The sequence below is a fragment of the Akebia trifoliata genome, chromosome 6 (assembly GCF_017979445.1).
Source record: "Akebia trifoliata isolate Shusen 1 chromosome 6, ASM1797944v1, whole genome shotgun sequence".
Classification (NCBI taxonomy): Eukaryota; Viridiplantae; Streptophyta; class Magnoliopsida; order Ranunculales; family Lardizabalaceae; genus Akebia; species Akebia trifoliata.
Window position 1 is genome coordinate 8,020,284 of NC_141380.1, and position 24,446 is coordinate 8,044,729.

Sequence of the window (24,446 nt, forward strand, 5' to 3'; positions counted from 1 at the left end):
TGTAAGAAATACTATGTTATTGCATTTGTAATTCTGATTCAATGATCCCTAATCAAAATGCAACAATTGGTATTGATCTTATATTTTTAGCACGTGTATTCAACTCTAATAAAGCTTTTCTTCTTATCTAGTATGAGCAGTCTTAATCCAATGTTATGGTTAAGGGCTGAAATTTCTATATGGGAGCTGTCATCAAGTTCCGGGCAGTATCCTATGAGCTCTAGGCGATGGCACTGCGAGCCATTGTTTTAAGTATTTAGTATAAACTGAAGCACTAAGAGCAGTATCACGCAGTTGTTCATGCTCGTAGCAACCAAGTTCCAGTGAAAAGGACAGAGACACTTGCCAACCAGAAAGCAAAGTTCCCACTGATTGTATACTTAGTGTGAGCGAGCTCTACGATCACATCCTTAGAATAAAATCCAGTTGGAAAAGGAAATCCAATTAAAGATAAGCTGCCCATGAGCATCATGGCATAGGTAAAAGGGAACGAGGAGGCAAGCCCCCCTCTAATCTTCCGCATATCTTGCTCATCTGATATGGCATGAATCACCGAACTTGCACTGTTTAAGTCAACACAGCAACATTCCTTTGGAAATCCAAAAGAAGAATCTATTTGAGGGAGACATAAGAGATAGTTTGGTCCACCACAGAGAATTATTTGATTCTTGCATCCCAAAGAATTTCCATGATACACCAGAACAATGCAAGTGACATTAGTGTTGTTCTTGGAAATGCTTTTACAGATGGATCTAAATTTATGTCAAAATGCTCTTTGTGCAAACCATTGATACTTGCATAATGTAGCAACTTTCATCCTACAACATTAATGGAAAACTAAAAATTAGAAAATGAATTATTTCTTACTTGTAAAATGTTAATACGGATGTGTTGTTTTTAAGTCTAAAATAGGTAAACACACATAATAGACCTGAGATCAATCATCTTTAAAGAGCTTTTGCTCCCCATCGCCATGAATTATTTGAGTTTCTCTTAGTACATTCATGCATGTAATTCTAAATTTTTATGGGTTTTGATTTTGGTTGTTGTTGTTGTCCTGAGTATGATCATTTCATTCTGGTTGATTCTGCAGGTAGTATGTTCAGGCACATGGGACATTACATGTTTCATCGAGTATTTATGTGTCACCAATTTCTTGAAACTATTGATGGTTTTCGGCCTTATATATATATATATATATATATATATATATATGCTAGAAAGATTCCATTGAAAAAAAACTCTCCATTAGCTTTACATGGTGTAGTATTTGGTCCTCATTTATAGGAATATCTTCTGTTTTTACATAAATGTATCTTCTTTTTTTCTGATCATAAATTCAATTTAGGTCTTGATCATTGCTTGTTTTGTCCATGTGCTTTAACACACTACTCATTCGACACAAACAAAGCCAAGAAGTTAGGGAAAATGGATATGAAGATGAAAACTAAAATGGGTTGTGGTGGTTAATAATCACTGTGAAAGTGCTATTCTTGAATGCTATAATATGATATTTTATCTTTTTTTCTCTTTCTGAATTTGCAGGTGAAGAATGTGATAAAAAAAAAAAAAAAAAAGAACCCCTTCAATGATCATCTGCCTTTGCTAGAAGCCAGCAGGTCTCTCTCCTTACCCAATAACTTGAAGTAAATATATTATCATTCTTTGGCATTTTTGCGATCAATTCACCCATTTCAATGGAAAATTTGTTGATAATTTGAAAAATCAGATTTCGGTAAATTGAGGCCTGTAGACTTAAGTGATATCTGAGTTTATAGGTGAATATGTATGTACACACACAAGAGTTTGCATGTGCCTATGACATGATCATCCTCTTCGAGGTTAAGGGGTAAAAGAGATTCTTGGAAAAGGAGGAGAGAAAAGAGAATAAAGTTGAAATTTTCGCAAGATGCTTGCAAGTTAAAATTAAATGGCCCCATTGTGCTTTCCTTTTTATTTATGGTAACCCATCCCCCACCCCGTCCCCACTGTCAGACCACGTACTAGATGTCCATTTCTTAGAAATCACATGATATTAGGGGCCTTACTTAGAAATCCACCTACGTAACAAAATAAATTTCACGTGGGCTTCCTATCAATTGGTTTCAACTGAATCTAATATGATGGATCTAAAACTAGGAGTGCATGAAAATGGGAGATTTAAGTAGGCCCCTCCACCTTTTTGTGAATATTTGGGATACTTTCCTTGTGTTTTCAAACTGATGAGATTCCCCCCCTCCTCTACCCCGACCTCCACCTTGTCTTTTATTATATACTAATGAAAATGATATATCCTCTTATTCATGTTTAATTCTTGAAGTAGATAGAATCTTATAGTCGAAGAGGAGGGTAAAAAAAGATTGTAAGTTAAAGTAAATGGAATCATATGACTGGTTCTGAGAAGAAAAATCGTTTTTTGATTACAGATTGATGATAATGACATTTAGGTCATTTTTCATTAGTTGATTAGAAAAGACCGAAGTCAAGGGGCATGTCATCAATTTGAAAACATGGGTATCTTCAATATCAATCAGGGTATGTATGTATATTTATTCATCGTTTAATTGAATAACTTAAAATTTCATGAGAGTCATCATGCAAATCGATATATGTGGAGCCTTGGTGGCCTTAAGATGTACAATCAGTTTAATTGGTAAAATCTACTTCTGAGGCCTTTAAAATTTATTTTTCAAAATAGATTGGTGGATAAGATCTTATGAAGCATGCAAAACAAAATATACACGAGAAATTTTGCACAAACGCTCAAAATTGTGTGGTTTTAAATCAAACAATGGCACTTCATATATAGATTTCGACTGCCAACAACTTATCTAAATCCTACTCACTCCAATCAATTTCTATTGATGAAAGCTATTTATGTAAGCATCTTAAAATAGAAAACTGATTTCTTTAGCACTAATCTTTATAATTTTGGTAAAATATAATAAGAAGTCTTTACAATTCAACTTTTGTTGAGTCATGCATTCATCCTGATATTGTTTTATTCTTGTGCATTCAATTACATGTAGCAAATAACTTCAGGTGGATGAAGAAATGCATCATGTAAAGTTGTTTGTTCATATCTAGATCGAAAACTGTTAAATGTAAAACTACAATAATAATGAAACATAACTTTTTTTTACCAATGAGCTATTGATCTTTGTATCATTAAGTAGTCTTCTTGGATGCAACTTCAATGTTGTAATTGAAAACTCAAAGTTCAACTAATGGTACAACCATTCATCAACGTCACTATTGATTTTTGTCCATCTCAAACTACTGGGATCGATATTTACACTATAAACTTTTTTTTTTTCCCTTTCTCTATGTGAATGCCAATGGAAAGGGAGTCTCTTAGTTGTCTACTTTTTTTTTTCTACATTAATCCTATAGGTGTTATTTGGGGCCATGTATAAACTATTTTTTTCTTTCTTTTTGGTTTTCTTTGTTTATTTTTTTGACTTCACCTTACCTTTGATGACATCCCATTGTCACTACTGTCTTTCCTTCTCTATTTTCATTTCATCTTCAATTTGTTCACTATTCTTCTATTTGAGGTGCCAACATTGGTTACATGAGATTTCTTTCAAATTAATTTCTATGCCTATTGTTGAAAAAAAAAAAAAATAGAAAATTTATTAAATTCAATAGAATAAAATTTAATTTTTCTATTCGCAATTATGTTCGTTTCAAAATTTTAAAATATAATAAAATAAAAATTTAGACTTATAATATAATTCACGTGCAATCACTAGGATAAAAATGAGGTTTTAGTATCTACTAATCCACCTTGTTATGAGAAAGCTAATAATTATTTAAATACAAATGTATGTTAATATATATTTCAAACCAATTTAAATTAGAGTCTTGATAATATGACTCGCCAGGTGGCATACTCAATTGACTCCCTAACGTGGACAAGTTTGGGAACCATACCTTTGTACACCTCGGGATACACTTTGTTATGGGGAAATGCAATTGTGTATCCCAAAGCGTTCAAATCTAAGGTTCCAAACTTGTCATGTCAAGGAGTCGATTGAGTATGCCATCTGGCAAGTCATATTATCACGACTCTTTAAAATTGACATGGTGGGGGACATTTCTGATGTGGATGTGTGTCAGCACCATAGATGCTTTTCATCAAATCGCATTTTCCCTCTTTAAATTATGAATAATGCTGAAGTGACCTCAGGCTGTAACCTCATAGCACACTTCTTGACGTAAAAGAGTATGGGAAACATAGATGCTTTCATCGAGATACGAGTGAAAAAGCATCTATAATTCCTATCCATTTTCACATCAAGAAGTACCATATGAGATTCCAGCTTGAGGTCCCTCTAACACGACTTTTAAATTATTTGGTTTGACTGTCCAACACGAGATGAAAAGCCATACCAGGTTTTAAGACCCAAATAGAGTTCAGATGGAGTTATAGATCATATTCATCTTTAACTCCAACAGGCCCAAGCAACTCGACTTCATGTCAATGTACGTGAATAATGATAAATAGACATTAGGGCTGTTAATAGGCTGAGTTTGAGTGCTGGGCCTTATATATGGGTTGATCCTAATTGGGTCTCGAAATTTTAATCAAAATTTAGTTTTCAAGTTGGGCCTGGCCCATACATATTTGGTCTAATTTTGCAAGCTCTAAACATATGCGACGAGGGATTGGAGGAATCCAAATGACCAATTTTAGCCTTAAATATTTTTAACTCAGTTGAAGTCTGACTCTTGTTTTTTCAATCCATGGTATTCAACTTTCCCAAAACTACCATGTTGTTTATGTGGTTTGAATGTTAAAAAGGAGAGCATTGTGTGGATGAAGATGAGGCTAATATATTTTAGAGAGATTCTATTGCCACACCAACTTTTGCTAACACCACCCCAATTCATACTTGGGGTGGTATTAGCAAAAGTTGCTGGGGGCAATACAAGCTCTCGTATTTTAATGGTTTCTTGGTTTTTTACTAATGCAATATTTTAAAAATCAGACCGATGATTTGACTGAAAATTTGTCAAATTGGTCGGACCAGGATCGAATCCTAATTCAATGTGGTTGGACAAATTTACACTATTAAAAATTTTAGAAGTATGCATACTTCCCCAAAGATATCTTAATTCAAATTTTGATCAAAAGATGGTTCACAAAACCCAGTTGGATGGAGTTCAACGATGGGTTTGGTCGGTTTTCTAAACATTGGTAAAATCATCATAATAGACAAATTTCCCAAAACACCCGTTCCTATAAACAATCGTCACGACACCATAAGTAAGATCCCCACTCCCCTCCTACTAACTGCCTTCCCAACTTATACATTGTTTCAGACCAACCATGACATGAAAGGTGTTAGTGGTATGGATGGTCAAGTTCATATCTCTTTGGGGGGCAGCCGACATCCTTGGCACCCCATTTTGTGTCAACTTTCACTATGCTACCCTTCTCGGGTCCCATGTAGTCCTTTTCCTAGGTCACCACCCCTTTCGCGGATCGTCTTAGTACCCATTCTATGGAAGGTTTAAACTAGAGACATGTTAGTTTTGATACCAAATGATATGAAGCTAACTAATACATCAAAATCTCAAAGTTGTTAGTGGTGAGTAAAGTTAAGCCCATATCTCTTTGGATTGTAAAACACATGCATGATTCTTGTGACAAGAAAAATAAAATAAAAGGCATGTGTCCCTCTCCATATATTAACAACCTTCCCTTCCCCCTCTTGTGTTCCTCGCATCTACTCTCCTTTTTTGGGTCTCTTTCACTAGCACACAAGCAACTTCCACGACCAAAGTCTCTCTCCTACCACATTTAAAAGGTGATCTGTTTTGAAAAGCAGAAGAGGCCCCCACGCCAATCTCTCTTGTCTTTCTTCCTCACTCGCTGTCTCCACTTTGCTTCTTGTCTTTTCTTTTTTCTTATTTTATTTATTGAAGGTTTATTAGGCTTGTTACTTCATCATGTACTTGTGAAGTCTCTTTCACTAAGAAAGGTAGACACAAGAGTCTATGTAGAGTACTACCTGTTTAATGAATTTGGTGCTTTGGGTTCTGATTGTTCTTCTAAATATATCTATCCTTCTAGATATCTATCATGGGTGTTTTTTTTTTTTTTCTTTTTTAAATACATTTGGAATGTTTTTTTCTCTTTTTGGGGTTCTCTTACATTTGTTTTTCTTTCAAGCAGATCAGAAGTGAGGATCTTCCTTACTTAATTTTCTTCTTCTTTTGTTGCTTTAAGATTCTTCATTTCAAAGCCTTCTTTTGTTGCCTTCTTTTATATATGTGAACTCAAGAATTATTTTATCTTGTATTGATCTTAAGAACATCTCAATCTTGTTTTAACCTTTATTCTTCCCTTAAATAGAAAGGCAGAAGATCCTTCAATTGAGTGCAAGTTTGGAGAACTGCTCTATCTCTTTAAGTTTCTTTCTCCTTTTAAAAGCAACATCTATGTTTCATTTACTAACCACATCAGGCTTATGTTTAGTTGTTACTAACCTCATGTGCTTTGCTTTCTCTTTGTTTCTGGCTACTGCTTTTTTTTTTTATTGTTACTTGTTACAGTTACTCTTTTACCCCTACAAGAAAAAAGCAGAAATGAAACACTAGCATTCTTACAGGGAAGCCTCTTGGTTACCCTTTAAATGTATTTTGGTTCTTGGGTTGCTTTGCTCTTTCATGTTATTGCTTCCATCTTGGATTGTTTCTGTGAGTTTCACTTCTCTATGGGTTCTTGAGCAATTGAGTTTCTTGCTTCTTTTTTTATGATTTTTTTTTTTTTTTTAATTTAATTTTGAGAATTTTTATATGTGAGCTTGTAGTTGTAATATGGTTATTTCTCCAAGAGTTAGTACTTGCTCCATTTCTTCTTCTCCTTTGTAATAATAATATTAGCTGAGATGCTGTTCTTGTGTTGTTGTTTTGGTTTCAGGGTTTTAACAGGAACTTAAGCTTACACAGTAATGGAAAGACTCAACTCAAAACTGTACTTGGAGAACTGTTATATAATACAAGAAAATGAGAGGCTAAGGAAGAAAGCTCAGCTTCTCAACCAGGAGAATCAGGCCCTTTTATCTGAACTGAAGCAGAAACTCTCCCAAGAAAACTACAAACCCAACCCAAACTCCAATCTTAGCTCTACCTCCACTTCAAATCCTACTAATTCCAGCAAATCCTGATCAAACTGTCTCTGAATTGCATTAAACCAGCTTTTTTTTTTCCTGTAGAACCATAGGAGTGAAGGTAGTGATACTGTTTCAATTATAGTAGGACAGCAATAGTATCTTCTCTTGTCAGTTGTCCCCTTCCCAACTATCACTTTCATTCCTTCTTTTCTTCTCTCTCTCTCTCTCTCTCTCTTATGTGTGTGTGTGTGTGTGTGTGTGTGGGGGGGGGGGGGGGCTCATGAAGTACTGGATTATATGGATGTGTAGTAACAGAGAGAAGAATGCAACATAATCATTTTATAGTCTTTAATACTGCTCTTCTATTCCATTTCCTACTTAGATATCAACAATCTTGAATGGATTAGCATAAAAAAAAAAAAAAAAAGACCAGTAATTAATCCATGCTCCGTTACTTATCTTATTTCATGAAAAAGGTGAGTGAAGTATCCATGCCATGGTTTTAAAACTTGTCTTGACTTAGTCTCGTACATGAACGAGACTGAGTCATCTTGGACAAGTTTTCCAATACGTTTGAGTCATCTCGTTCAACAATGAGACAAATGAACCATGATTTTTAAATCTCATCTGATACGTTTGATTTGTCTATCTGTCTCGTTGGTGGATGATACCGAGATGTATTGGACGAGTCATATTGTTCTCGGACGAGATTTCAAGCCATGATCCATGCCAAATTCAACAATCGAGAACTTTTTTAAATTATAGGATTTTGATCCATACTTGCCACAATTATGCATTCTTCTTTTTTTAAACTTGTTTTTTCATAATAATTTATATAGAAGTATATATACTGGAAATGCCAACATTTAAGAATTCAATTAAACATTAACAACCTCCAAAAACATGTATTTTTCATACTAATCCCTAAAATATATTTTTAATTTTGTCTTTTAGTATAAAATGCCAGGGGTTCTATGGTAATTATGCAATGGAATTTTCACACACACATATATATATATTATATTTTCTTAGGTAAATAGTAGGTATCATAAGGTAGTCCAAGAAATGCATGAAGCATAGATTCTAATCAATACTTTCAGAAGATCTAATGGAATGCTTTAAAATTACTAGTAGGCAGTATCAACATCTTCCTTCCCCCATATCCAACATCACACCACTAATTGGAAAAATGAACAAATCATTGTTAACTTTGTTTAAATTAGTGTTCAATTAATATAGGAAAATGTTGATATAACATGGTGCTAGTGCAAAGCATAATGAGATATTATCACTTAAAGAGTCCATTAATACAATTTATAAAATAATTATTGTCGCTTGAAAATCCATTTAAGTCAGTTTAAAAGAATTTGTCCAGTTTAAGTCATGTCCATCCTGGTCGTTGCCGAGAGGAGACCAAGAACCAAATTCATAAACCATGGATGGAGCCCAATTAGCATTAGGTTCCAGAGAAAAATTAAGATGGTCTCAATTGAAATATTTCGAGAAAATTCAAAATATTCTTGAAATATTAAATGTTTCAAGGTTAACCTAAACCCTAATGTTCCACCAAAATATTGTGAACCAGCATGAAACTTTGACCCATAATTAGCTGAGCTTTGTCATAAACATTTTTCTATTAATGTAAACAAAAATACTAGTATAATATGGTTATGGTGCTGGACCTAAACAACATGGTTAAAGGTTAGTGGGGGGAAAGGTTCTGGAGCTTAAACACACAACTTGACCTTAAATTTTAATATATAGGTAGATGATGCCTCTGAGGATCAAGTCAAATGATCCAATGGTCTAGAATGATTAGTGCTTCTGAGATTTAAAGGAAGTTTTTATTGAGTTTGAAAGAAGAGGAGACAAAATATCAAGTCATCCTACAGATTTGATATTCACATGGAATTTGACTTCAGCCCATTGTACTTGCTACTATCTATCTATTCAAGTCCTATCAAAGGCTCCACGTCCTTTCACCTAAAATATTCTCTCTCAATGCCTACTTATGTACTTTTTCATAGAAGTCAAAGGGAAGGAAAACCTACAGAGAGTATCTGGGTATTACTGAAGTGCTCTATAAGGTCCAATCTAAAGAACAAAAAACCAAAGACAACACCAGTTAACAGAAGAGCATTTGCTGTAAACCTTTTCGAACTTGGAAATATGACAAAGTAGCCCTAGGAGAGAGAGAGAGAGATGTGGATAAATTTTATTTAAACATTGTACACTTGTTTGTTAAATTTACAGGTTTAACTCCAACTACAGTACCCTTGCCAACATTTGCAATTATCTGTTGTCTCATTATACAAATTTGGACTAGTGGCCGGAAATAGAAACCACAGGAACCCCACCAACCCAGCTACAAATGCAATGGTTGTCAACCCTGGAACAAAAATTAAGATAACCTCTAATACAAGGAAAGTAAAATCAAGTGCAGTTAAAATCTCGATTGAAGAACATATAAAAAAACATAGAAACATTAACTAAAACCAAAGATCAATGGCTATTGTTTTTTAGGTATGCATCAACATAAAGAGGGGCAGTCAAGAGCGGAAGAAACGAAAGGCTCTATAATTTTTTAGGGCGAAAAAGGAAATGTTTTCGAAAGAAAATCAATGGGCACTTAGTCAATATTGATATTGGTAAGTAACGATTGATATTTATATGAAAAGATTAAACTATTAAGAATTAGCTCATAGTTTAAAATTATAAACCGAAACTTAAAACAAGAAATTAAACTGCTTAATTTGGAGCAGTCATACCTTTTCTATGTGATGTCAGCATAGGCAATCCCATGACATTGCAAAATATATGAGCAACTATTGGAGCAACAAGATGCCCTGCAAAGAATTAAACATGTTCCATATCATTGACTAAATTACATCTAAAGAAAGAAACCCGGCAAAGTACAAAAGCTTCTGATGGAAACTGGACACTCTTCCACACTTATAAGCAGAAATATATTACCTTCAAGGGCACAAAACAGCCTAATTTATAAAAGAAATGATAGCTGATGACTGCATATAAATTGCAATTTAGCATGGCAACGTGGTAAGTAGCATATTTAGGTATCACTGGAGGTGCCTTCAAGACCAATAATTCAATGATCCCATCCCATGTGGTAGACCCCCATCAACTCTCGGTTTCTCTGGATCCTCTCGACGAAGTCAAAGATGTCAACACCATTGATGTGGAAGAAAACAGTCAAAAGGAAGAAAAGCGGGTCGATGAGACCTTGCTGGTATCCGTGGACGAGGTATTACACATCTCAGAGATGGCAACAGCCTGATCCCTTAGTTGCAAGAAGCGGGAATGGATACAGAGTACAGCAGCAGTTGCTGCACACGCTATCCAAACTCAGGGAGTGCTCTTTCTGAATCTTGGATGCCCTTGAGAGCTGCAATGCTGCATTCACTTGGGCAAAGCGGATTCTTTGGTCTCTCATTCTTTTTCACATGTGTTGGGAACTATGGAAAGAGAGGAATTGTTGTATTTTCAAGGATAAAGAGCTTTCATTACAGGTTATTATGTATCTATCATGGATTTTTGGTTTCTTTGGTGTAAAGTATTTTAAGAATTTGAGGGAGTCTATTTTGAGGATTTTATAGGCAGATGGGAATAGTTGTGTAAAATAGCTCCAATGTAAGCCGGGTTTCCTGGTCTTTGCCCTTGTAGTTGTTTTTGTTGGTCATCTCAACCACTTCTAATATATTGCATTTACTTATCCCCAAAAGAAGAAAGAAAGAAATGGAGGTGGGGCCTAGGGTTAAAGGTTACTAGCCACATTGCATTGAATTCTTTAAAATTGGCTTCTGTTCTGCTTGTGCAGTTGGCCTTGCCTGCTTAGTGCGGAAGTGCGGAAAGTAGGCTCAGCTTCTTTGGTTTATATGGGAAAAAAGTCAAGTATACAACAACAGGATTGATTTGTTTCCTAGGAGTTTCACCCACACTGCATGTGACTATGTAAGCAATGCGTATGTTAGATGCAGTTACAGATGTTTCGATTCTTTTCAATGGATCTACCCACTATCATCTCCCTTTTTGTCCATCATAGGGAACCTTGAGATGTATGATGTTTATAGATGCATTTCTTGGCCATTCAAAGGTTATGCAAGTGTTACTCATCTCCAAGTTATTGGCATGGCAGTACTACTTTCTTTTCTGGGGTCTCCATGCATAAAATTAATGAGTTAATTTTGAGGTATTATGTGGATTCCGTATTAACCTCAGTAAGAGCCGTCACTTTGATGTACAGGTTGTGGGAGATAAAGAACCATTAGCATACTCTTTGGCTGTAGGATTGGGTAACTCCCGACGACTTATCTTGGCCTTCCATTATGGGCAAGCTACAGGGACAAATAAGATAAACACAAGATCCTTGTGCTTTCCTAAGATGTTAGGTGATCTTGGCTTCAGACATTTCAAAGGCGAATATAGCTTCATTAAGCAAGTGACACGGAGAGTCAGAGCTAACAGTATGGGGTTACAAATTTGGGGTGGTATGCGTTCAACCAACCTCTTACGATAATAACGTTTGGAAAAGAAATTTTAAGGTGTTGATCTTTTCAAGGGAGGTATTTCTTCAAATTGGACTTGGATATAAGGTGAGATTCTAGGACGATCTCTGGTGTACAAATAGACATCTCTGTGATTCCTTCCCACATATCCACACCATGATCTCAACAAACGTGCATTTAGACGTGATTGCATGATTAAAATAGTAGTGTGATATCTTCGAATCTGAACTTGAGGAACCAAAGGTTTCAAATAGTGTTATTGGGATGTGCAACAGCCAGGGGATAGTATTATTTCCAAAATAATGGTAACACAACAGCATTACTTCATGGTGGATCCCACCAAAGATGATATTAAAAAAAGATGTTTCAAAATGAAGCTTGAATTTTGGAGTTAAATAACGGTAAATAGCATGCGTTATTTTCAAAATAATGGTAAATAACGATCATTATTTGAAAATCCTCTTGTTGAAATAGTGAAACGATTAAATGAAGAGTTACATAATGTCATAACAAGGATGCTAAGAGCAGTAAATGACCAATAATGGAATGTTGTTAGTCTTTTAAAAAAAACAACTTCTAGGCATTGCCACTATAGAACTTTTTATATGACCATGGAAGAACCTTAATGATTGAGCTATCAGCTCTCTCTGGGACTCCTAGTCCAAAGTTTGGAGTTCATATTAGGAGGATAAGAATATAGAAATGGTCCACCAATGCTTTTTTTTCAAGGTTGACTCCATTTAGAGGGTAATCTCTTCAAGGAAAGGAGAAGTGAGGACGAAGTGGCAGGTCTTTTTTTTTTTTTTTTTACAACGAAAGGACGAAGAGGCAGTTGTTTTTCCAATTATTGTGGTTCAGAAAAATATCTCACAAAAAGATCTTCTCGACCTTTTTGTTCTCGTTGTAACCCTACTTCTTGATTGCTAAATATATATATATATATATGGGAAATGTTCAGCACCCTAAGTTTTACCACACACTTTAACAAACGTTTTTTGTCCTACATGGGTTAGAAGTTTTGGAATGAGCTGATTTTTGGTGAGGATGATCTCTATGATTAGAAGATCATCCTCCCCAAAAATCAGCCCATTTCGAAATGTTTAGCCCATGTTTACACGTTGAAAAATCGTGGACCGTCCATTTTTTGTAAATCAATTTTGATGGGGTTAGAAGTTTTGGAATGAGCTGATTTTTGGTGATGATGATCTCCTCACCATAGAGATCATCCTCACCAAAAATCAGCTCATTCCGAAACTTCTAACCCATGTAAGACAAAACGCGTTTGTTAAAGTGTGTGGTAAAACTAAGGGTGGCGAACGGGACCCTATATATATATATATTATCTTCACACATGTTTTTCCACATGAATTAACATGTCTAAAAGAGTGTTACAGCACATAATTCTTTTATCAGAATTTAAAGACACAAGTTGAAGATGTGGCCTTGGAACAAGTATCAAGGTTGTATTCTGATTTTTTCCATTTAAAGAACCCAAGGTTCAATTCACCATTTCTCCAATTTTGCCAGTAAGAAAACAACATGCAAGGCCTTTCTTCACAACAACTTTAGAGGGTTTCTGAAAGCCATGCAAAGATAAATAACTGAATATTATCCTGAAATTTGTTATGGACAACGGGCCATAAAATACCAAATATGCTCCCTGAGTAAATATCTTTAATTTCGCAGAAGCCTCTATTCAGATGCATCTACTAAACAACATATACATAAGGAAAAAAATTATTTGCACAAAGAATTGCACATGGGTTTGATAATAGTAAGATAGTATTGGTAAATAACAAGATATTTTGGAACATGTTAATGATAATATAAGATATTGCAGAAGACATTAACGATAATATATACATTATACGAAATCACAAACCTGTTCGAATGAAGAGAAAAGATGCATATGACCCAAACACTACAGTGTAGCCAAGCTGGAGACCTGCAACAAAAAGATAACCATGCAAGTCATGCAAATTGAATGTTTAAATGATTTACAATTCGGTGATTCACAATAATATGACATCCCACCAAATATTTGTTTGACAGGCAAGCAGATGAAGGAATTGCACCCAGGCACGTAGTATTACTACTCACAAAAGTTCGCAAGCAAGAGTTCTTGATAAGAATGAGAAGTATAAACCAAGGGGAGAGCAAATTGAGGACCCACCTGACTGTATGAGCGATTCAAAGGGGCGCAACTTCAACTTGTCAACTGAAATTCTCGTTTTGACCCAATTTCCAAACAAAGGAATGAATATGCCAAAATGTGCTGTCACTCTCCACGAGATTAGATTGGGTGTTGGTGTATCAAGTGATAATGGTATTACTTCAAGAGGTAGTTGGTTGGTGAAAGCATGGGTTGAGCACCAAGATTGATTCAAAGGCTAACAACAGTTTCCAAATAAAGGGCTTGACCCATAGTTGGCTGGTTTGACACATTGCAAAGTAACTTTGAGGTCATGAGTTCAAGTCCAGCTTACCCATAAAAATAAAAACAGTTTCCAAATGAATGAAGGCCACCATCATTTTGGTGTTGAAGGCATCAGCAGGGAAGAACCACAGAAAAATTGAAGAGGTGACAAATGAGAACAAGAACGTATATGCCCAAATAATGGTGGAGAATTATAGAGGTATGCCTGAATTGTATCTAGATAAACAAACAAATAGAAGAAATTTTGGTAATAATGAGGGAAGTGAAATGAGAATGCATATGACAAACCGAGATTGAGGACCAATCAAAAAGACATTGGATCTTTTTCCAAGCATGGATAATGCAACCAATCAAAAGAGGCACATATAGAGAAGTAGAAGGAAGGGTGGAAGTTCGTTTTGAAAGTGCCTCTAAAAATGCTACCATGGAATGTGAGGAGCATAGACACATATCTATGGGAGAATGGATTATCAAAAACATGACTAGAAAGCGGAGATGGACATCATCATCATGCACGAAACTAGTTGGAGAAGATGAACATTTCATAGGGTAAGAGGAACTTTGAATGGTTGATTTACCCTCCATCTGCATTCAAGGTGAATTATTGTGGTTTGGGATAAATGAAGAACATTGACTGTGGACCAGTTGGTTGGAAAAATACTAGGGGGTCAATTTGTGGTGGAATTAGGTGATATGCAGAGGATGTGTGATATTATTCAGTGCAAACATGGACCTCAACATCAGTAGATTTCAGGTTAGCAAACAAGGTGTGGCAGGATAATACTTAGCGCGAAGGATTGATGATAAACAAGAATACTGAAGCTTACACCATGCAAAACATGAACAAAAACAGTTCTTTTGTTTGTCTAAACCATCATAAAAGCCTTACTAATTTATGTATTTTTTTGAAAGGTGTAATATATTGATAAAGGGGAACCACAAAAAACAAGGAGGCCAAGGAAGCCTCACAAAAGCAAAAAAGAAAACAACTAAAACATCAAAGATTACAAAGAGAGTTCCATCTAAAAACAAAGTCATTGTACGAGTATCCCGCAAACTCTTTGTACTGTTTTGACCAAAGGTACAAAGAGCCCAAAATCTCCAAGAAACCTGCATGAGAGCTTTTATTCTTACTATTGAACACCCTGTTATTTCTCTCATTCCAAACCCCCCAAACAATTGCCGAGGGAACATAACCTATAGGATTCTTTTTCTGGAATGGAAATCAATACTGGCCCACTCAACTAATAGCGAGGAGAACTTATGAGGAAGTACCCAATTAATGCGGAACATACCAAGAAAATTTGACCAGATATTATAGGAAAATGACCAATAAATTAAAATATGATCCACAGATTCCTCATCCTTCAAGCAAAGGTGACAACAATTGGGAGTGATCCAACCCCGAACAATCAAATTATTCATCGTGAGAATCCTACCAAGGGAGGCCAACCAAACAAAAAATGAGATTTTAGAGGGAATAGGCTTGGACCAAATGATGATTTGGAGCAACTAGAAAAGAATAGTGAGGAGGAAATAGAAAAATGATGTGTTCAATTCCATACTGACTACTTATATTAAAAATAAAAAAATAAAAATTGATAGGTAAATGCTTGGTTAGTACAGGAATATTGTTAATTGTTAATAGTTATCATAAGAATTATGGGTTCAAGGGGTTTGAACCTTGGACCTGGGAACAACCTCCACAAATCTTACCACTTAGCTAAGTGTCACTTCTTAAACTACTTATATAAATTTGAAGAAATCAAATCAATCCACTGCAATAATTAAAATGAGGAACACATAACTATCATCAAGGAAGCTTCCTATAGAAAAATGGAACACATACCTACAATAAGGAAAGCTCTGAGAAAGCTATAATTTTTCTGACAGTAGAGTTCCAAGAAATGGTTTAAATGTGCTGCAAAATAAAATGGTATCGCATGAGATTAGTTTTTGGTTCCCACCTCCACCAAAATATCTACAGACATGCAATGCACAAATAAAAGCTCAAATTGGAAACACTACAAGTATGAGAAAGTGTTAAGAACTGCAAATTTCTTAGCTTCTCAATAAAAGTTGTTTACTATTAGGTCTAGGATCCAACTTTACAGGAATTGCATTATTGCACAGAAGGAAAATACACAGTAATGGAACTTACCAGCATAAACATGGAAAAAATGTCACTACGTTACCCATATCCACAATTACAGCTATTGTTCTTCAAAAGTTCAAATTATGAGCCAAAAACACAATAACTTGAACTGGCTTTCGCAATCATGGGAAATCATCATAGAATGTACAAGAATTGTCAATCAAATCTAATGTAATAGTACAAGACTACAAAGCCCATGTAACCAGCAGCATATGAGATAAACAATAGAGTTTGCATGCTTCCAAGGAAAGAAGGAAAGCATAAAAAATCAGTCATGTTCTGTAGCAAAGTAACTTTGAACTCGGTATGAGAAAGGTTCAACACAAGCATGTACTTCTGAAGACCTCATCCTATTGTACAAGACTTCAAGAGAAACAAAAAAAAAAAGTGTTTTATCTCCTTGCACGAAAGACCCATCTTGAATACAGCAAGGTCCGTGAGATTTTGGAATGTATAAGTTAATCCTAATGAATGGACTTTCAAATTTCTCAGAATTACAAGATCAAAGAGTACCATTGGAACCTCAAATATAGAACTTCTAACACTATAATATGGGTTAAAGGGTGCACTGTGCACACATACTCCCATAAATATGCACATGATGTCCGTATGATATGTACCAATTCATATGCCACTTGAAACAACAATGAGACTATAGTAACTGTAATGGGTCTAAATAGATAAACTATTACAATTGTGGATAAGGTCTTTTCTCTTTGAAATTCGTGCACTTAACAACATTCCCCAGTGGTATTCATACGCTTCCAAACGTCCCTTTCATTGTACAAACAGCCCCCTGGTACGTCCACGTGTTCCAAGAGGTCTATTTCCAGGCGAATGCCACATTTGCCCTAGCCTTTGGGTATCTCATTGGGGTAGAAGAGGGGGACCACTCCCACCTGGAGCCACACTGTCATCCTGGCAATGTGCATCAACTTAGGCGTCATCTACCTGCACAGTCCATGTTGTCGTGGTCATGCGACCCTGTTGTGCCAGATGGAGGCCTTGGTGTGGTGCATCATTGCACTGTCTTCCACATGGTCATTGCCACATTTCCCTAGATATTGACGACATCCACATTTGCCATCCCAGGTATTGTGATATAAAACTTACATTCATTTAAAAACATAGTGAGCTTCTCATTTTTTACAAATATACATTTTATCAAGAGGCAAAGCAACAAAGAAATGCAAGAGAGCAAATCTAAGAGGCCATGACCCTAGGCACTACAAGCAAACCGCATCACAAAGAAAAAAAAACAAACAAACAAAAAACAACACAACTAATTAAATGTCATTCATAAAAATACTCTCCCACATAAAAACAAAATCCTCAAAAGAACTTACTCCACTCTTAGAACAACTTTGACCAAAGAAATAAGAATGCTTTGATGATAATGACTACTGGGTGAACCACAATCATGTCATGTCTACTTCCTCTAGACAAAAAAAATGTCATTTCGTATCCTAAGCTTAGACTAGCCGGTCTGAGGGAGAGAATAGGATTCGATTTCCTCCCGCTTCATTGGAGTCTAATAGACCTGCCATCCATCTGCCCCGGTAAACCACTCCTTTCGACTCTGAACCCCGTAGCTGCATCTCCGACTGGTGACCTGAACTAACCATCTCTCCTTCCTCCATCCACTGAAGAGGCAAGTAAGTACCTCGATTCCACTCCTTCTCCTACACCTCTACCTGGGACATATGACCCAAGTATTGGGATGTGGACTCCTACAGATCACATTGGTAACATCACTATGGCACCCCCCCCCCCCCCCCCCGAAAAAAAAAAACAACAACAACGGATGAGCATAGTAACAAAATTTGGATTTGACTATTATTCAATGAGGGGTCAGTTCAGAAAAAGTTTGGAAACTATTAAGATGATATTTTTTCAATATATTTTAAAGTAGGTGTATTTTTAACATACATCACATATTAAATCAAGATTAAAAATGTATAATAATAATAAAGATGTTTTTATGGATATAGTACAATATTGAGCCTAAGAGTTATAAGTTAGTATAGTATTGAGCCTACGAGTTATAAATTTTAAGTGTAACCATATGGTTCATCTAAAATTTTTATGGGGCAAAGAACATTAAAAAAGAAGGGAAGAGATTAAGAAACAAAAAAAAAATTGTGAAGTGAGGGGGCATTAAGAAATAATTTTTATGCAGTGAAGGCAAGAAAGAGAGGTTTAACTGTTCCCAAAATTCAGTTGGATTTAGAAAGAAATCCCTACAACAAGTTCATCAAATAAAATTTCCTCCACTTTTTATACGTGGCACTGTGGCAGATGAAGAAAGTGTATTTAGAAAGAAATTGCTACGTAGCAGGGTTTATTAAATAAAATTTCTTTTACTTTTTATACTGGCAAAGGTGTACATTTAGAGCCGATTTAACCGACTTTTTATATAAATCGCCGAATCCACAAAATATCCAGTGCCTCAATATTTGAGGCAATTAATTGTCGATTAGTTCGCTAGACCCTAAAGTCTGTGAATAATTCTGAATTTCATCGAAAGTTAGGAAACTTTTGTGACTATGCGGATGAGGACAAGCATATTTTGGCAAGAAACTATGATGGTTTGTTTTTTGTCAAATCCTTCTACAGCTCTTTAAATCTCTTCTACCATTGATTTCCATGCCTCATTCATATGGGGATAAAAAACACCCTCATTAGTAGACTTCTTTACATGGACAACTTCTTTGGACAAAATCTTAATAATAGATCATCATATCAAACCATAGAAGGAATATTGTAGATTTTTGCTCAATGTAGAAATGTAGCGGCAAATCTTAAGCACTTGCTTAACTGTTTTGATTTTGTTAGATTAGTATGGGGTTCCCTTTGCGATAATTTGGTATTGATTTGACTATGCAGATTACACTGTTATCAATATTGTCTAAAGATGGACTTCTTTGGCTTTCTCTTCTAGAGGCAGAGAATGCTTTTCATCATTTTTTTCTGTTTGATGCAGGTTGTTAGAGTTTTGGAGTTTTGGGGAAATAACGACAAAAGGAACATGATTGAGTGAACAAATGATGAAAACCCAATCAAATGAATAGAAATATTAAAAGATGATAATGAATTATGATGGATAATTGTACTACATCTCTATATAATAATGGAGTTAAAGTCCAAGTTCAGGTGTTAAAGCTCCAATTTCAATTCCAAGAAACTAAGAAAATGTTACATGTATTATCAATCAGATTAAAGAATTCATAAAAGATAAATACATCAGCTAAAATCCAGGATAATGGAGACACTGACTTAATGATATTCTTAAAACATCTAAGGACTTCTCATTGTTGTCGATATGCCTTGCATATGGTCATAAAAAAAAAAATTTACTGAGTATTTTTCATTTGAATTCAGAATTGATCTTGGGTTTATGTTTAAACCTCTGATGCAGTTTCACTTCATATAATACACCTGCCATTTGTCAAGAAAAATCTGCACTCCCCATTTTAATTAGTTCAGTATCATGTTGTTCATGATTTGGAATCCTCTCCATTTCTAAGATAACCAATGCTCTCATGTGAGAATTTCTGCTCAATCAGCGCCACTCATCATACTTAGGTGAAATATTTCATGAAAACCAACGAGTGCCAAGAACATTTATTGACATACCATGTAGCTTCTTTAGAAAATAACTAAAAGGGAAAAAAGATAACAATCAAATTACCCAAGCTGAAGAAAATGGGGACCAAAAATATTATGCTGTAAATTTTGAATCCCCCACAAAGAAGCAAAGGTATCATACATGCTCTGAATACCAACTCTTCGGTAAATGGCGCCTGTTCAATGAAGGGTCGTCAACAATTAATATGATTACAATGTCAGGAAAAATAGAATTTTCCACGTTTCAATGAACAAAGAGCATTTTATTGAAGACCATACTCTAACTAATTTATGACAGCTAATATGCTCAAACAAAATTAGGAAACAGACAAGTGGCCTGATTCCCTTCGCTGTTAGAGGGGCAATTTTCCTTTGTAAACTAAACAAAACCCACATAAGGTGGCAAACTCGTGCTGTTCTCTTATGACAGGCAAACATAAACATATTGGCCTCATGGACTCAAAACTAGGGCTGCAACTGGGAAGGTTAGACAGTAAACCCAGGTAGTAGAACCCTCAAGCCGAACTCAACTCAACCCAATCATTGGGCCTAAGATCACTGACCCAAGCTTGACCTTCTAAAATTGGGTTGAGCTCGGGTTAATCTAAGTAAGGTAATTTTGGGTGGGTTGGGTTTGTCGAAACAACTCTGATTTCATTTTGATCAGCATATAAATTTTATATTTTAAAAAGAAATACAACATAAAAAAACAAAACCACTGGTAAATAAAATCGCATACAACCTCCAAATCCATCATTGAAAGAATATTTAGACAAACCAGACTAAACCAAAGCCCACATTAATAATATTGTCCACAAGCCATAATAATAAGATGGAATTAAAAGGCTAAATAAAAAAAAATTCTCACTGATGCTTCCCTTCAAATATATGTAGGAAGAAATAATTAAAAAATAAATATACAAATATTTATACATTAGTATACAGCATCGGGTTGAGTTGGATTACCCAACCCCTCAACCCAAGCTCAACCCAAATGCGGCTGGGTTGAGATATTCTAACCCAGGCTCAACTCATCTTCTACATATCTCTGCCCAGGCTCACCCATCAATTGGGTTGTTGAGTTCAGTTCAATCTGCCCAGGTTCAGTCCCACTCACAACAAACCTATTTATATATAAAGAAGATTTTCTTTTCCACTGATTGATTAAAAATGACAAAACAAAGAAAACCAGTGCATTGTGCAGTCCCATCCATCTACATGCATGCCAGCACCTTTCTCCTCTTGCATATAACAGAAATGTAGAGATGGCTTACACTCTTTAGATTCCCCACGCTTAAAATTTATATTAATATATGTTTTTAAATAGTCAAAAGCATTTACTCTCCCTTCCACACAACATCCATACTTATGCATGCTGTAAGGCCCAGATCCCAGAGATTTGTGTGTCTGTTTGTATAGGGTACCCGCCTTCCACGAACTCCCCTGCCTAATATAAATGTGAGTCAAGTTCCTAACTGTTTGAATTGTGTGATCTCCAATAACAATCAATTATGTATTATTAGGCAAGAATGATGGGGACACTGGTCTTTACATCATGAAATTGAACAAAACCTGACTTACCACAAACACAATTGAACTTTCACAGCTAATACAAATTACCAGATGTTATTCTGCCCACAGCTACATGGGCAATACCTGGTGACTGGTGTGTACATATCAGGTGATCCAATAGATAGATAAGTTGAATGTATGGCATACACCTTAAGAGGCATTTTAAACAAAACAAAAAAATGCCACACCACAATCTATCAATAGCAAGATAAGCACTGAAAACCATCATTCTCACTACCTTAACAAAGGATATATTAGTGCAAGAAAAAAACCAATACTCAGGGAATAGGATACCGAAATGGAAATGAAGACATTAGATCCAAGAAAAAGTACCATATTAATTCATTTAATGCAAACCAAGCAAAAGAACAACTGACATTTTTACAACCTTAACCAAACACATGTTGTGTAAAAAGGATATATGTAGGTGCAAAGAAGATACCATAAGGAATTGATACTAACCACCACATAATTACGCCAAGACAAAACATTAGAAGCAATTGGCACGATCCACTCCAGAAACCGTTGATGGACATTTTGTGTAGGCTCCAACGAATCCCCATGTACGTTATCTTCCTCCCATGAACTCATTAGAAACATAAATTTCGAGACCAAAGATCCAGCATACAAAAGAGAGGTCAAGGAAAGCGGATAGATCACAGCTTGCCACTGTTTCATACAGAAAATTTCATTTCAGCATGCAGATTTAGCAATCTGCAGACCATAAAAGGATGTGATTTGGTATTTATCATTTGCTAAAAAACACAGGTACATTTCCTAGGATTTATATCACTTCCTTAGACAGAAGATGTACAACAAAGAGGAAATTAGAAGTATAAGCATTACCATATGGTTGGCTCGGATGCCATAAGCGCCAAATAAAGATGATGACTCCCAATTTCTCATCTACCATCATTAGAACATAATAGCAAAACAAGGTCAGCTGTTTGAAATTCAAATAACATGGTTGGTAACAACTAAAGACTGAATCAGTGTTCATGCATAAAATGTTTTTTTTTTTTTTTTTTTGATAATTCAAAGATCTTTATTAATAGAATGGTCGAGGAGACCATGAAGCAAAGTACAAACAAAGGGACAAAGAAAGCAAACAAAAAGCAAAACCGAGCACAAACTACAAATCAATGCTACACACCCAATCCCACTTGGCTATGAAGTGACATCCTTAAACTCATCGAAGATTTTGCTCCACAGAAAGATAGACTCAAGATAGAAAAAATAATGTTTCGAACTGAGGATACTCTCCCTCTAAAGTCCTAAGGTTCCTTTCCTTCCAAATTTCCCAGAAAATTGCAAAAGGAGTGATGCTTCATAGTTTTCTCTTAAATGCTGAGAAGCCTGACCCTATGGCAAACCATCCTTCCACTAAATTCCGGAAAGAACCCGGAGCGCATAACTTCACCCTGAAATGCCTTAGAAAGTAGTACCAAATCTCGGAGGCCACCTTGTAGTGAATGAACAAGTGATTTACGGACTCCCCATTCTCCTTGCAGAACCCATAAAAGTTAACCAAAGTGACACCTCTCTTCATAACATTATCCAAAGTCAAGATTTTACCTAAGGATGCCACACAAACAAAGAAGACAACTTTTGAAGGAACTTTCAGGCCCACTGTACTTGAGAAAATACATTCGTAGAATGAATTTTTTTTAAAAGGGAAAATTACTTTATAGACGCTGCGGGAGGGACTTCTTGCTAAATCGCTCTTAATTCTTCCATGGTAAACTGATGGCCCATTTAGTAAACTTTTTCTTCCTTAATAGTCATGGACCCCATTTCAATTGGTGAGATCGATTATTCAAATTGTCGAGATGCACAATTCAAAATATTGAGATCGACATTTGTTAAAATCGTTGAGATCAACATTTGACAGTAGTCGAAATTAAAAACGGTAAATCTTCGATCTCAACATTTAAATGCGAATCATGGAGATCAACAATTTAAGTTGTTGATCTTGACGATTTGACTCCACCGATTATTGTGGAGAGGGACCATTGAGAAAGAAAGATTTTAACTAACTGGGTTGTTATGATATCGCCCCAAAACTCATGGTCCATTTATAAAGACGTCCCCCCACAGGTCTAGTAAGTAATTTTCCCAAACAAAAATGTATAAATAGAAGACTGTAGATTTAGCATAACAAAGCACGGAAAATGTTGCCTTTATTCTGAATTTCAATTTGGGTTCATTTTTACGGGAATTTTCCGACTCAGATTAATACAAACTATTAATTAAGTCTAGAGACTTACTCAAATTACCACGTTTAAACCACAAAAAATATATCTTTCCAAAATTCTCAACGCCAATTTGCCTTCTTTACTAAGGCGATTCCAAACAAACTCTAATAGTTCATTCGAAGACATGTTTGCATCACTATTTCTTAATTATCAAACTCACACACACTAACCATACTTTCCAGAATTTTTCTTTAAATTCTAAATTCCAAAACAAGTAACACTTAAAACAAAAAAAGTAAAACTTTACAATTAGAACTTACAGGGAGTAGGAGTGCGGCAATGAAGAACGACACAATCGAGCTGAAAATGGCGCAGATGAACCTACGAATCATGAAAGCTTTCAAGGAGGACGGTTGAGGGAGACGAAGGATCACAGTTGGGGCGTAGAGGACCGCAACATAGAAGAAAGCCATGGCGGCGCAAGCGATCACTGCAACTGGTTTGGAAACAGACCCCTCCTCCATCTCCAGAGATCGAAACCCTAGAGATTCTTCTATTACTGATTTTTTCGATGAACGAGAGAGCTCGCGAGATGAGTGAGAGTGAGACTCTATGGGATTGGGAAAGAAGACGGGTCAAAGGCTCATACATTCGGAGCTCGGCGGCCGGCGCCATCTGCTTTTTCTTTATGGTTTGGTATAATTCATTAATTCCATGTGGACCCCTAATGCTTTGAAAATTACATTTACCCCCACTATAAACTTTTCAAAGGATCCACTTACCCCAACCCATCCCTAGGCCCAACCATGGTTT

The 24,446-nt window shown here is 35.7% G+C and overlaps 2 protein-coding genes across 4 annotated transcripts; one reads left to right on the forward strand and one right to left on the reverse strand.

The window, feature by feature from the left end:
- Nucleotides 1-5,856: 5,856 nt before the first annotated feature.
- LOC147400046 (protein LITTLE ZIPPER 3-like) lies at nt 5,857-7,381 on the forward strand. Of its 3 annotated transcripts, none has more exons than XM_086445659.1 (2): nt 5,857-5,990; nt 6,932-7,381. In XM_086445659.1, the coding sequence occupies exon 2, from the start codon at nt 6,963-6,965 to the stop codon at nt 7,176-7,178; it is 216 nt and encodes a 71-aa protein (XP_086301785.1). In that variant the 5' UTR covers nt 5,857-5,990; nt 6,932-6,962; the 3' UTR covers nt 7,179-7,381. The 3 variants fall into 3 exon arrangements, with proteins under 3 accessions (XP_086301785.1, XP_086301786.1, XP_086301784.1); XM_086445660.1 differs by lacking the exon at nt 5,857-5,990 and adding an exon at nt 6,011-6,191; XM_086445658.1 differs by lacking the exon at nt 5,857-5,990 and adding an exon at nt 6,198-6,708.
- A 1,911-nt stretch (nt 7,382-9,292) lies between these two features.
- On the reverse strand, nt 9,293-24,317 carry FACE2 (farnesylated protein-converting enzyme 2). The gene is made up of 8 exons (XM_086445656.1): nt 23,954-24,317; nt 22,285-22,344; nt 21,901-22,107; nt 19,931-20,042; nt 15,934-16,005; nt 13,530-13,592; nt 9,893-9,970; nt 9,293-9,513 (listed from the first exon to the last, which is right to left on the reverse strand). The coding sequence occupies exons 1-8, from the start codon at nt 24,155-24,157 to the stop codon at nt 9,380-9,382; spliced, it is 930 nt and encodes a 309-aa protein (XP_086301782.1). The 5' UTR covers nt 24,158-24,317; the 3' UTR covers nt 9,293-9,379.
- Between the last annotated feature and the right edge of the window lie 129 nt (nt 24,318-24,446).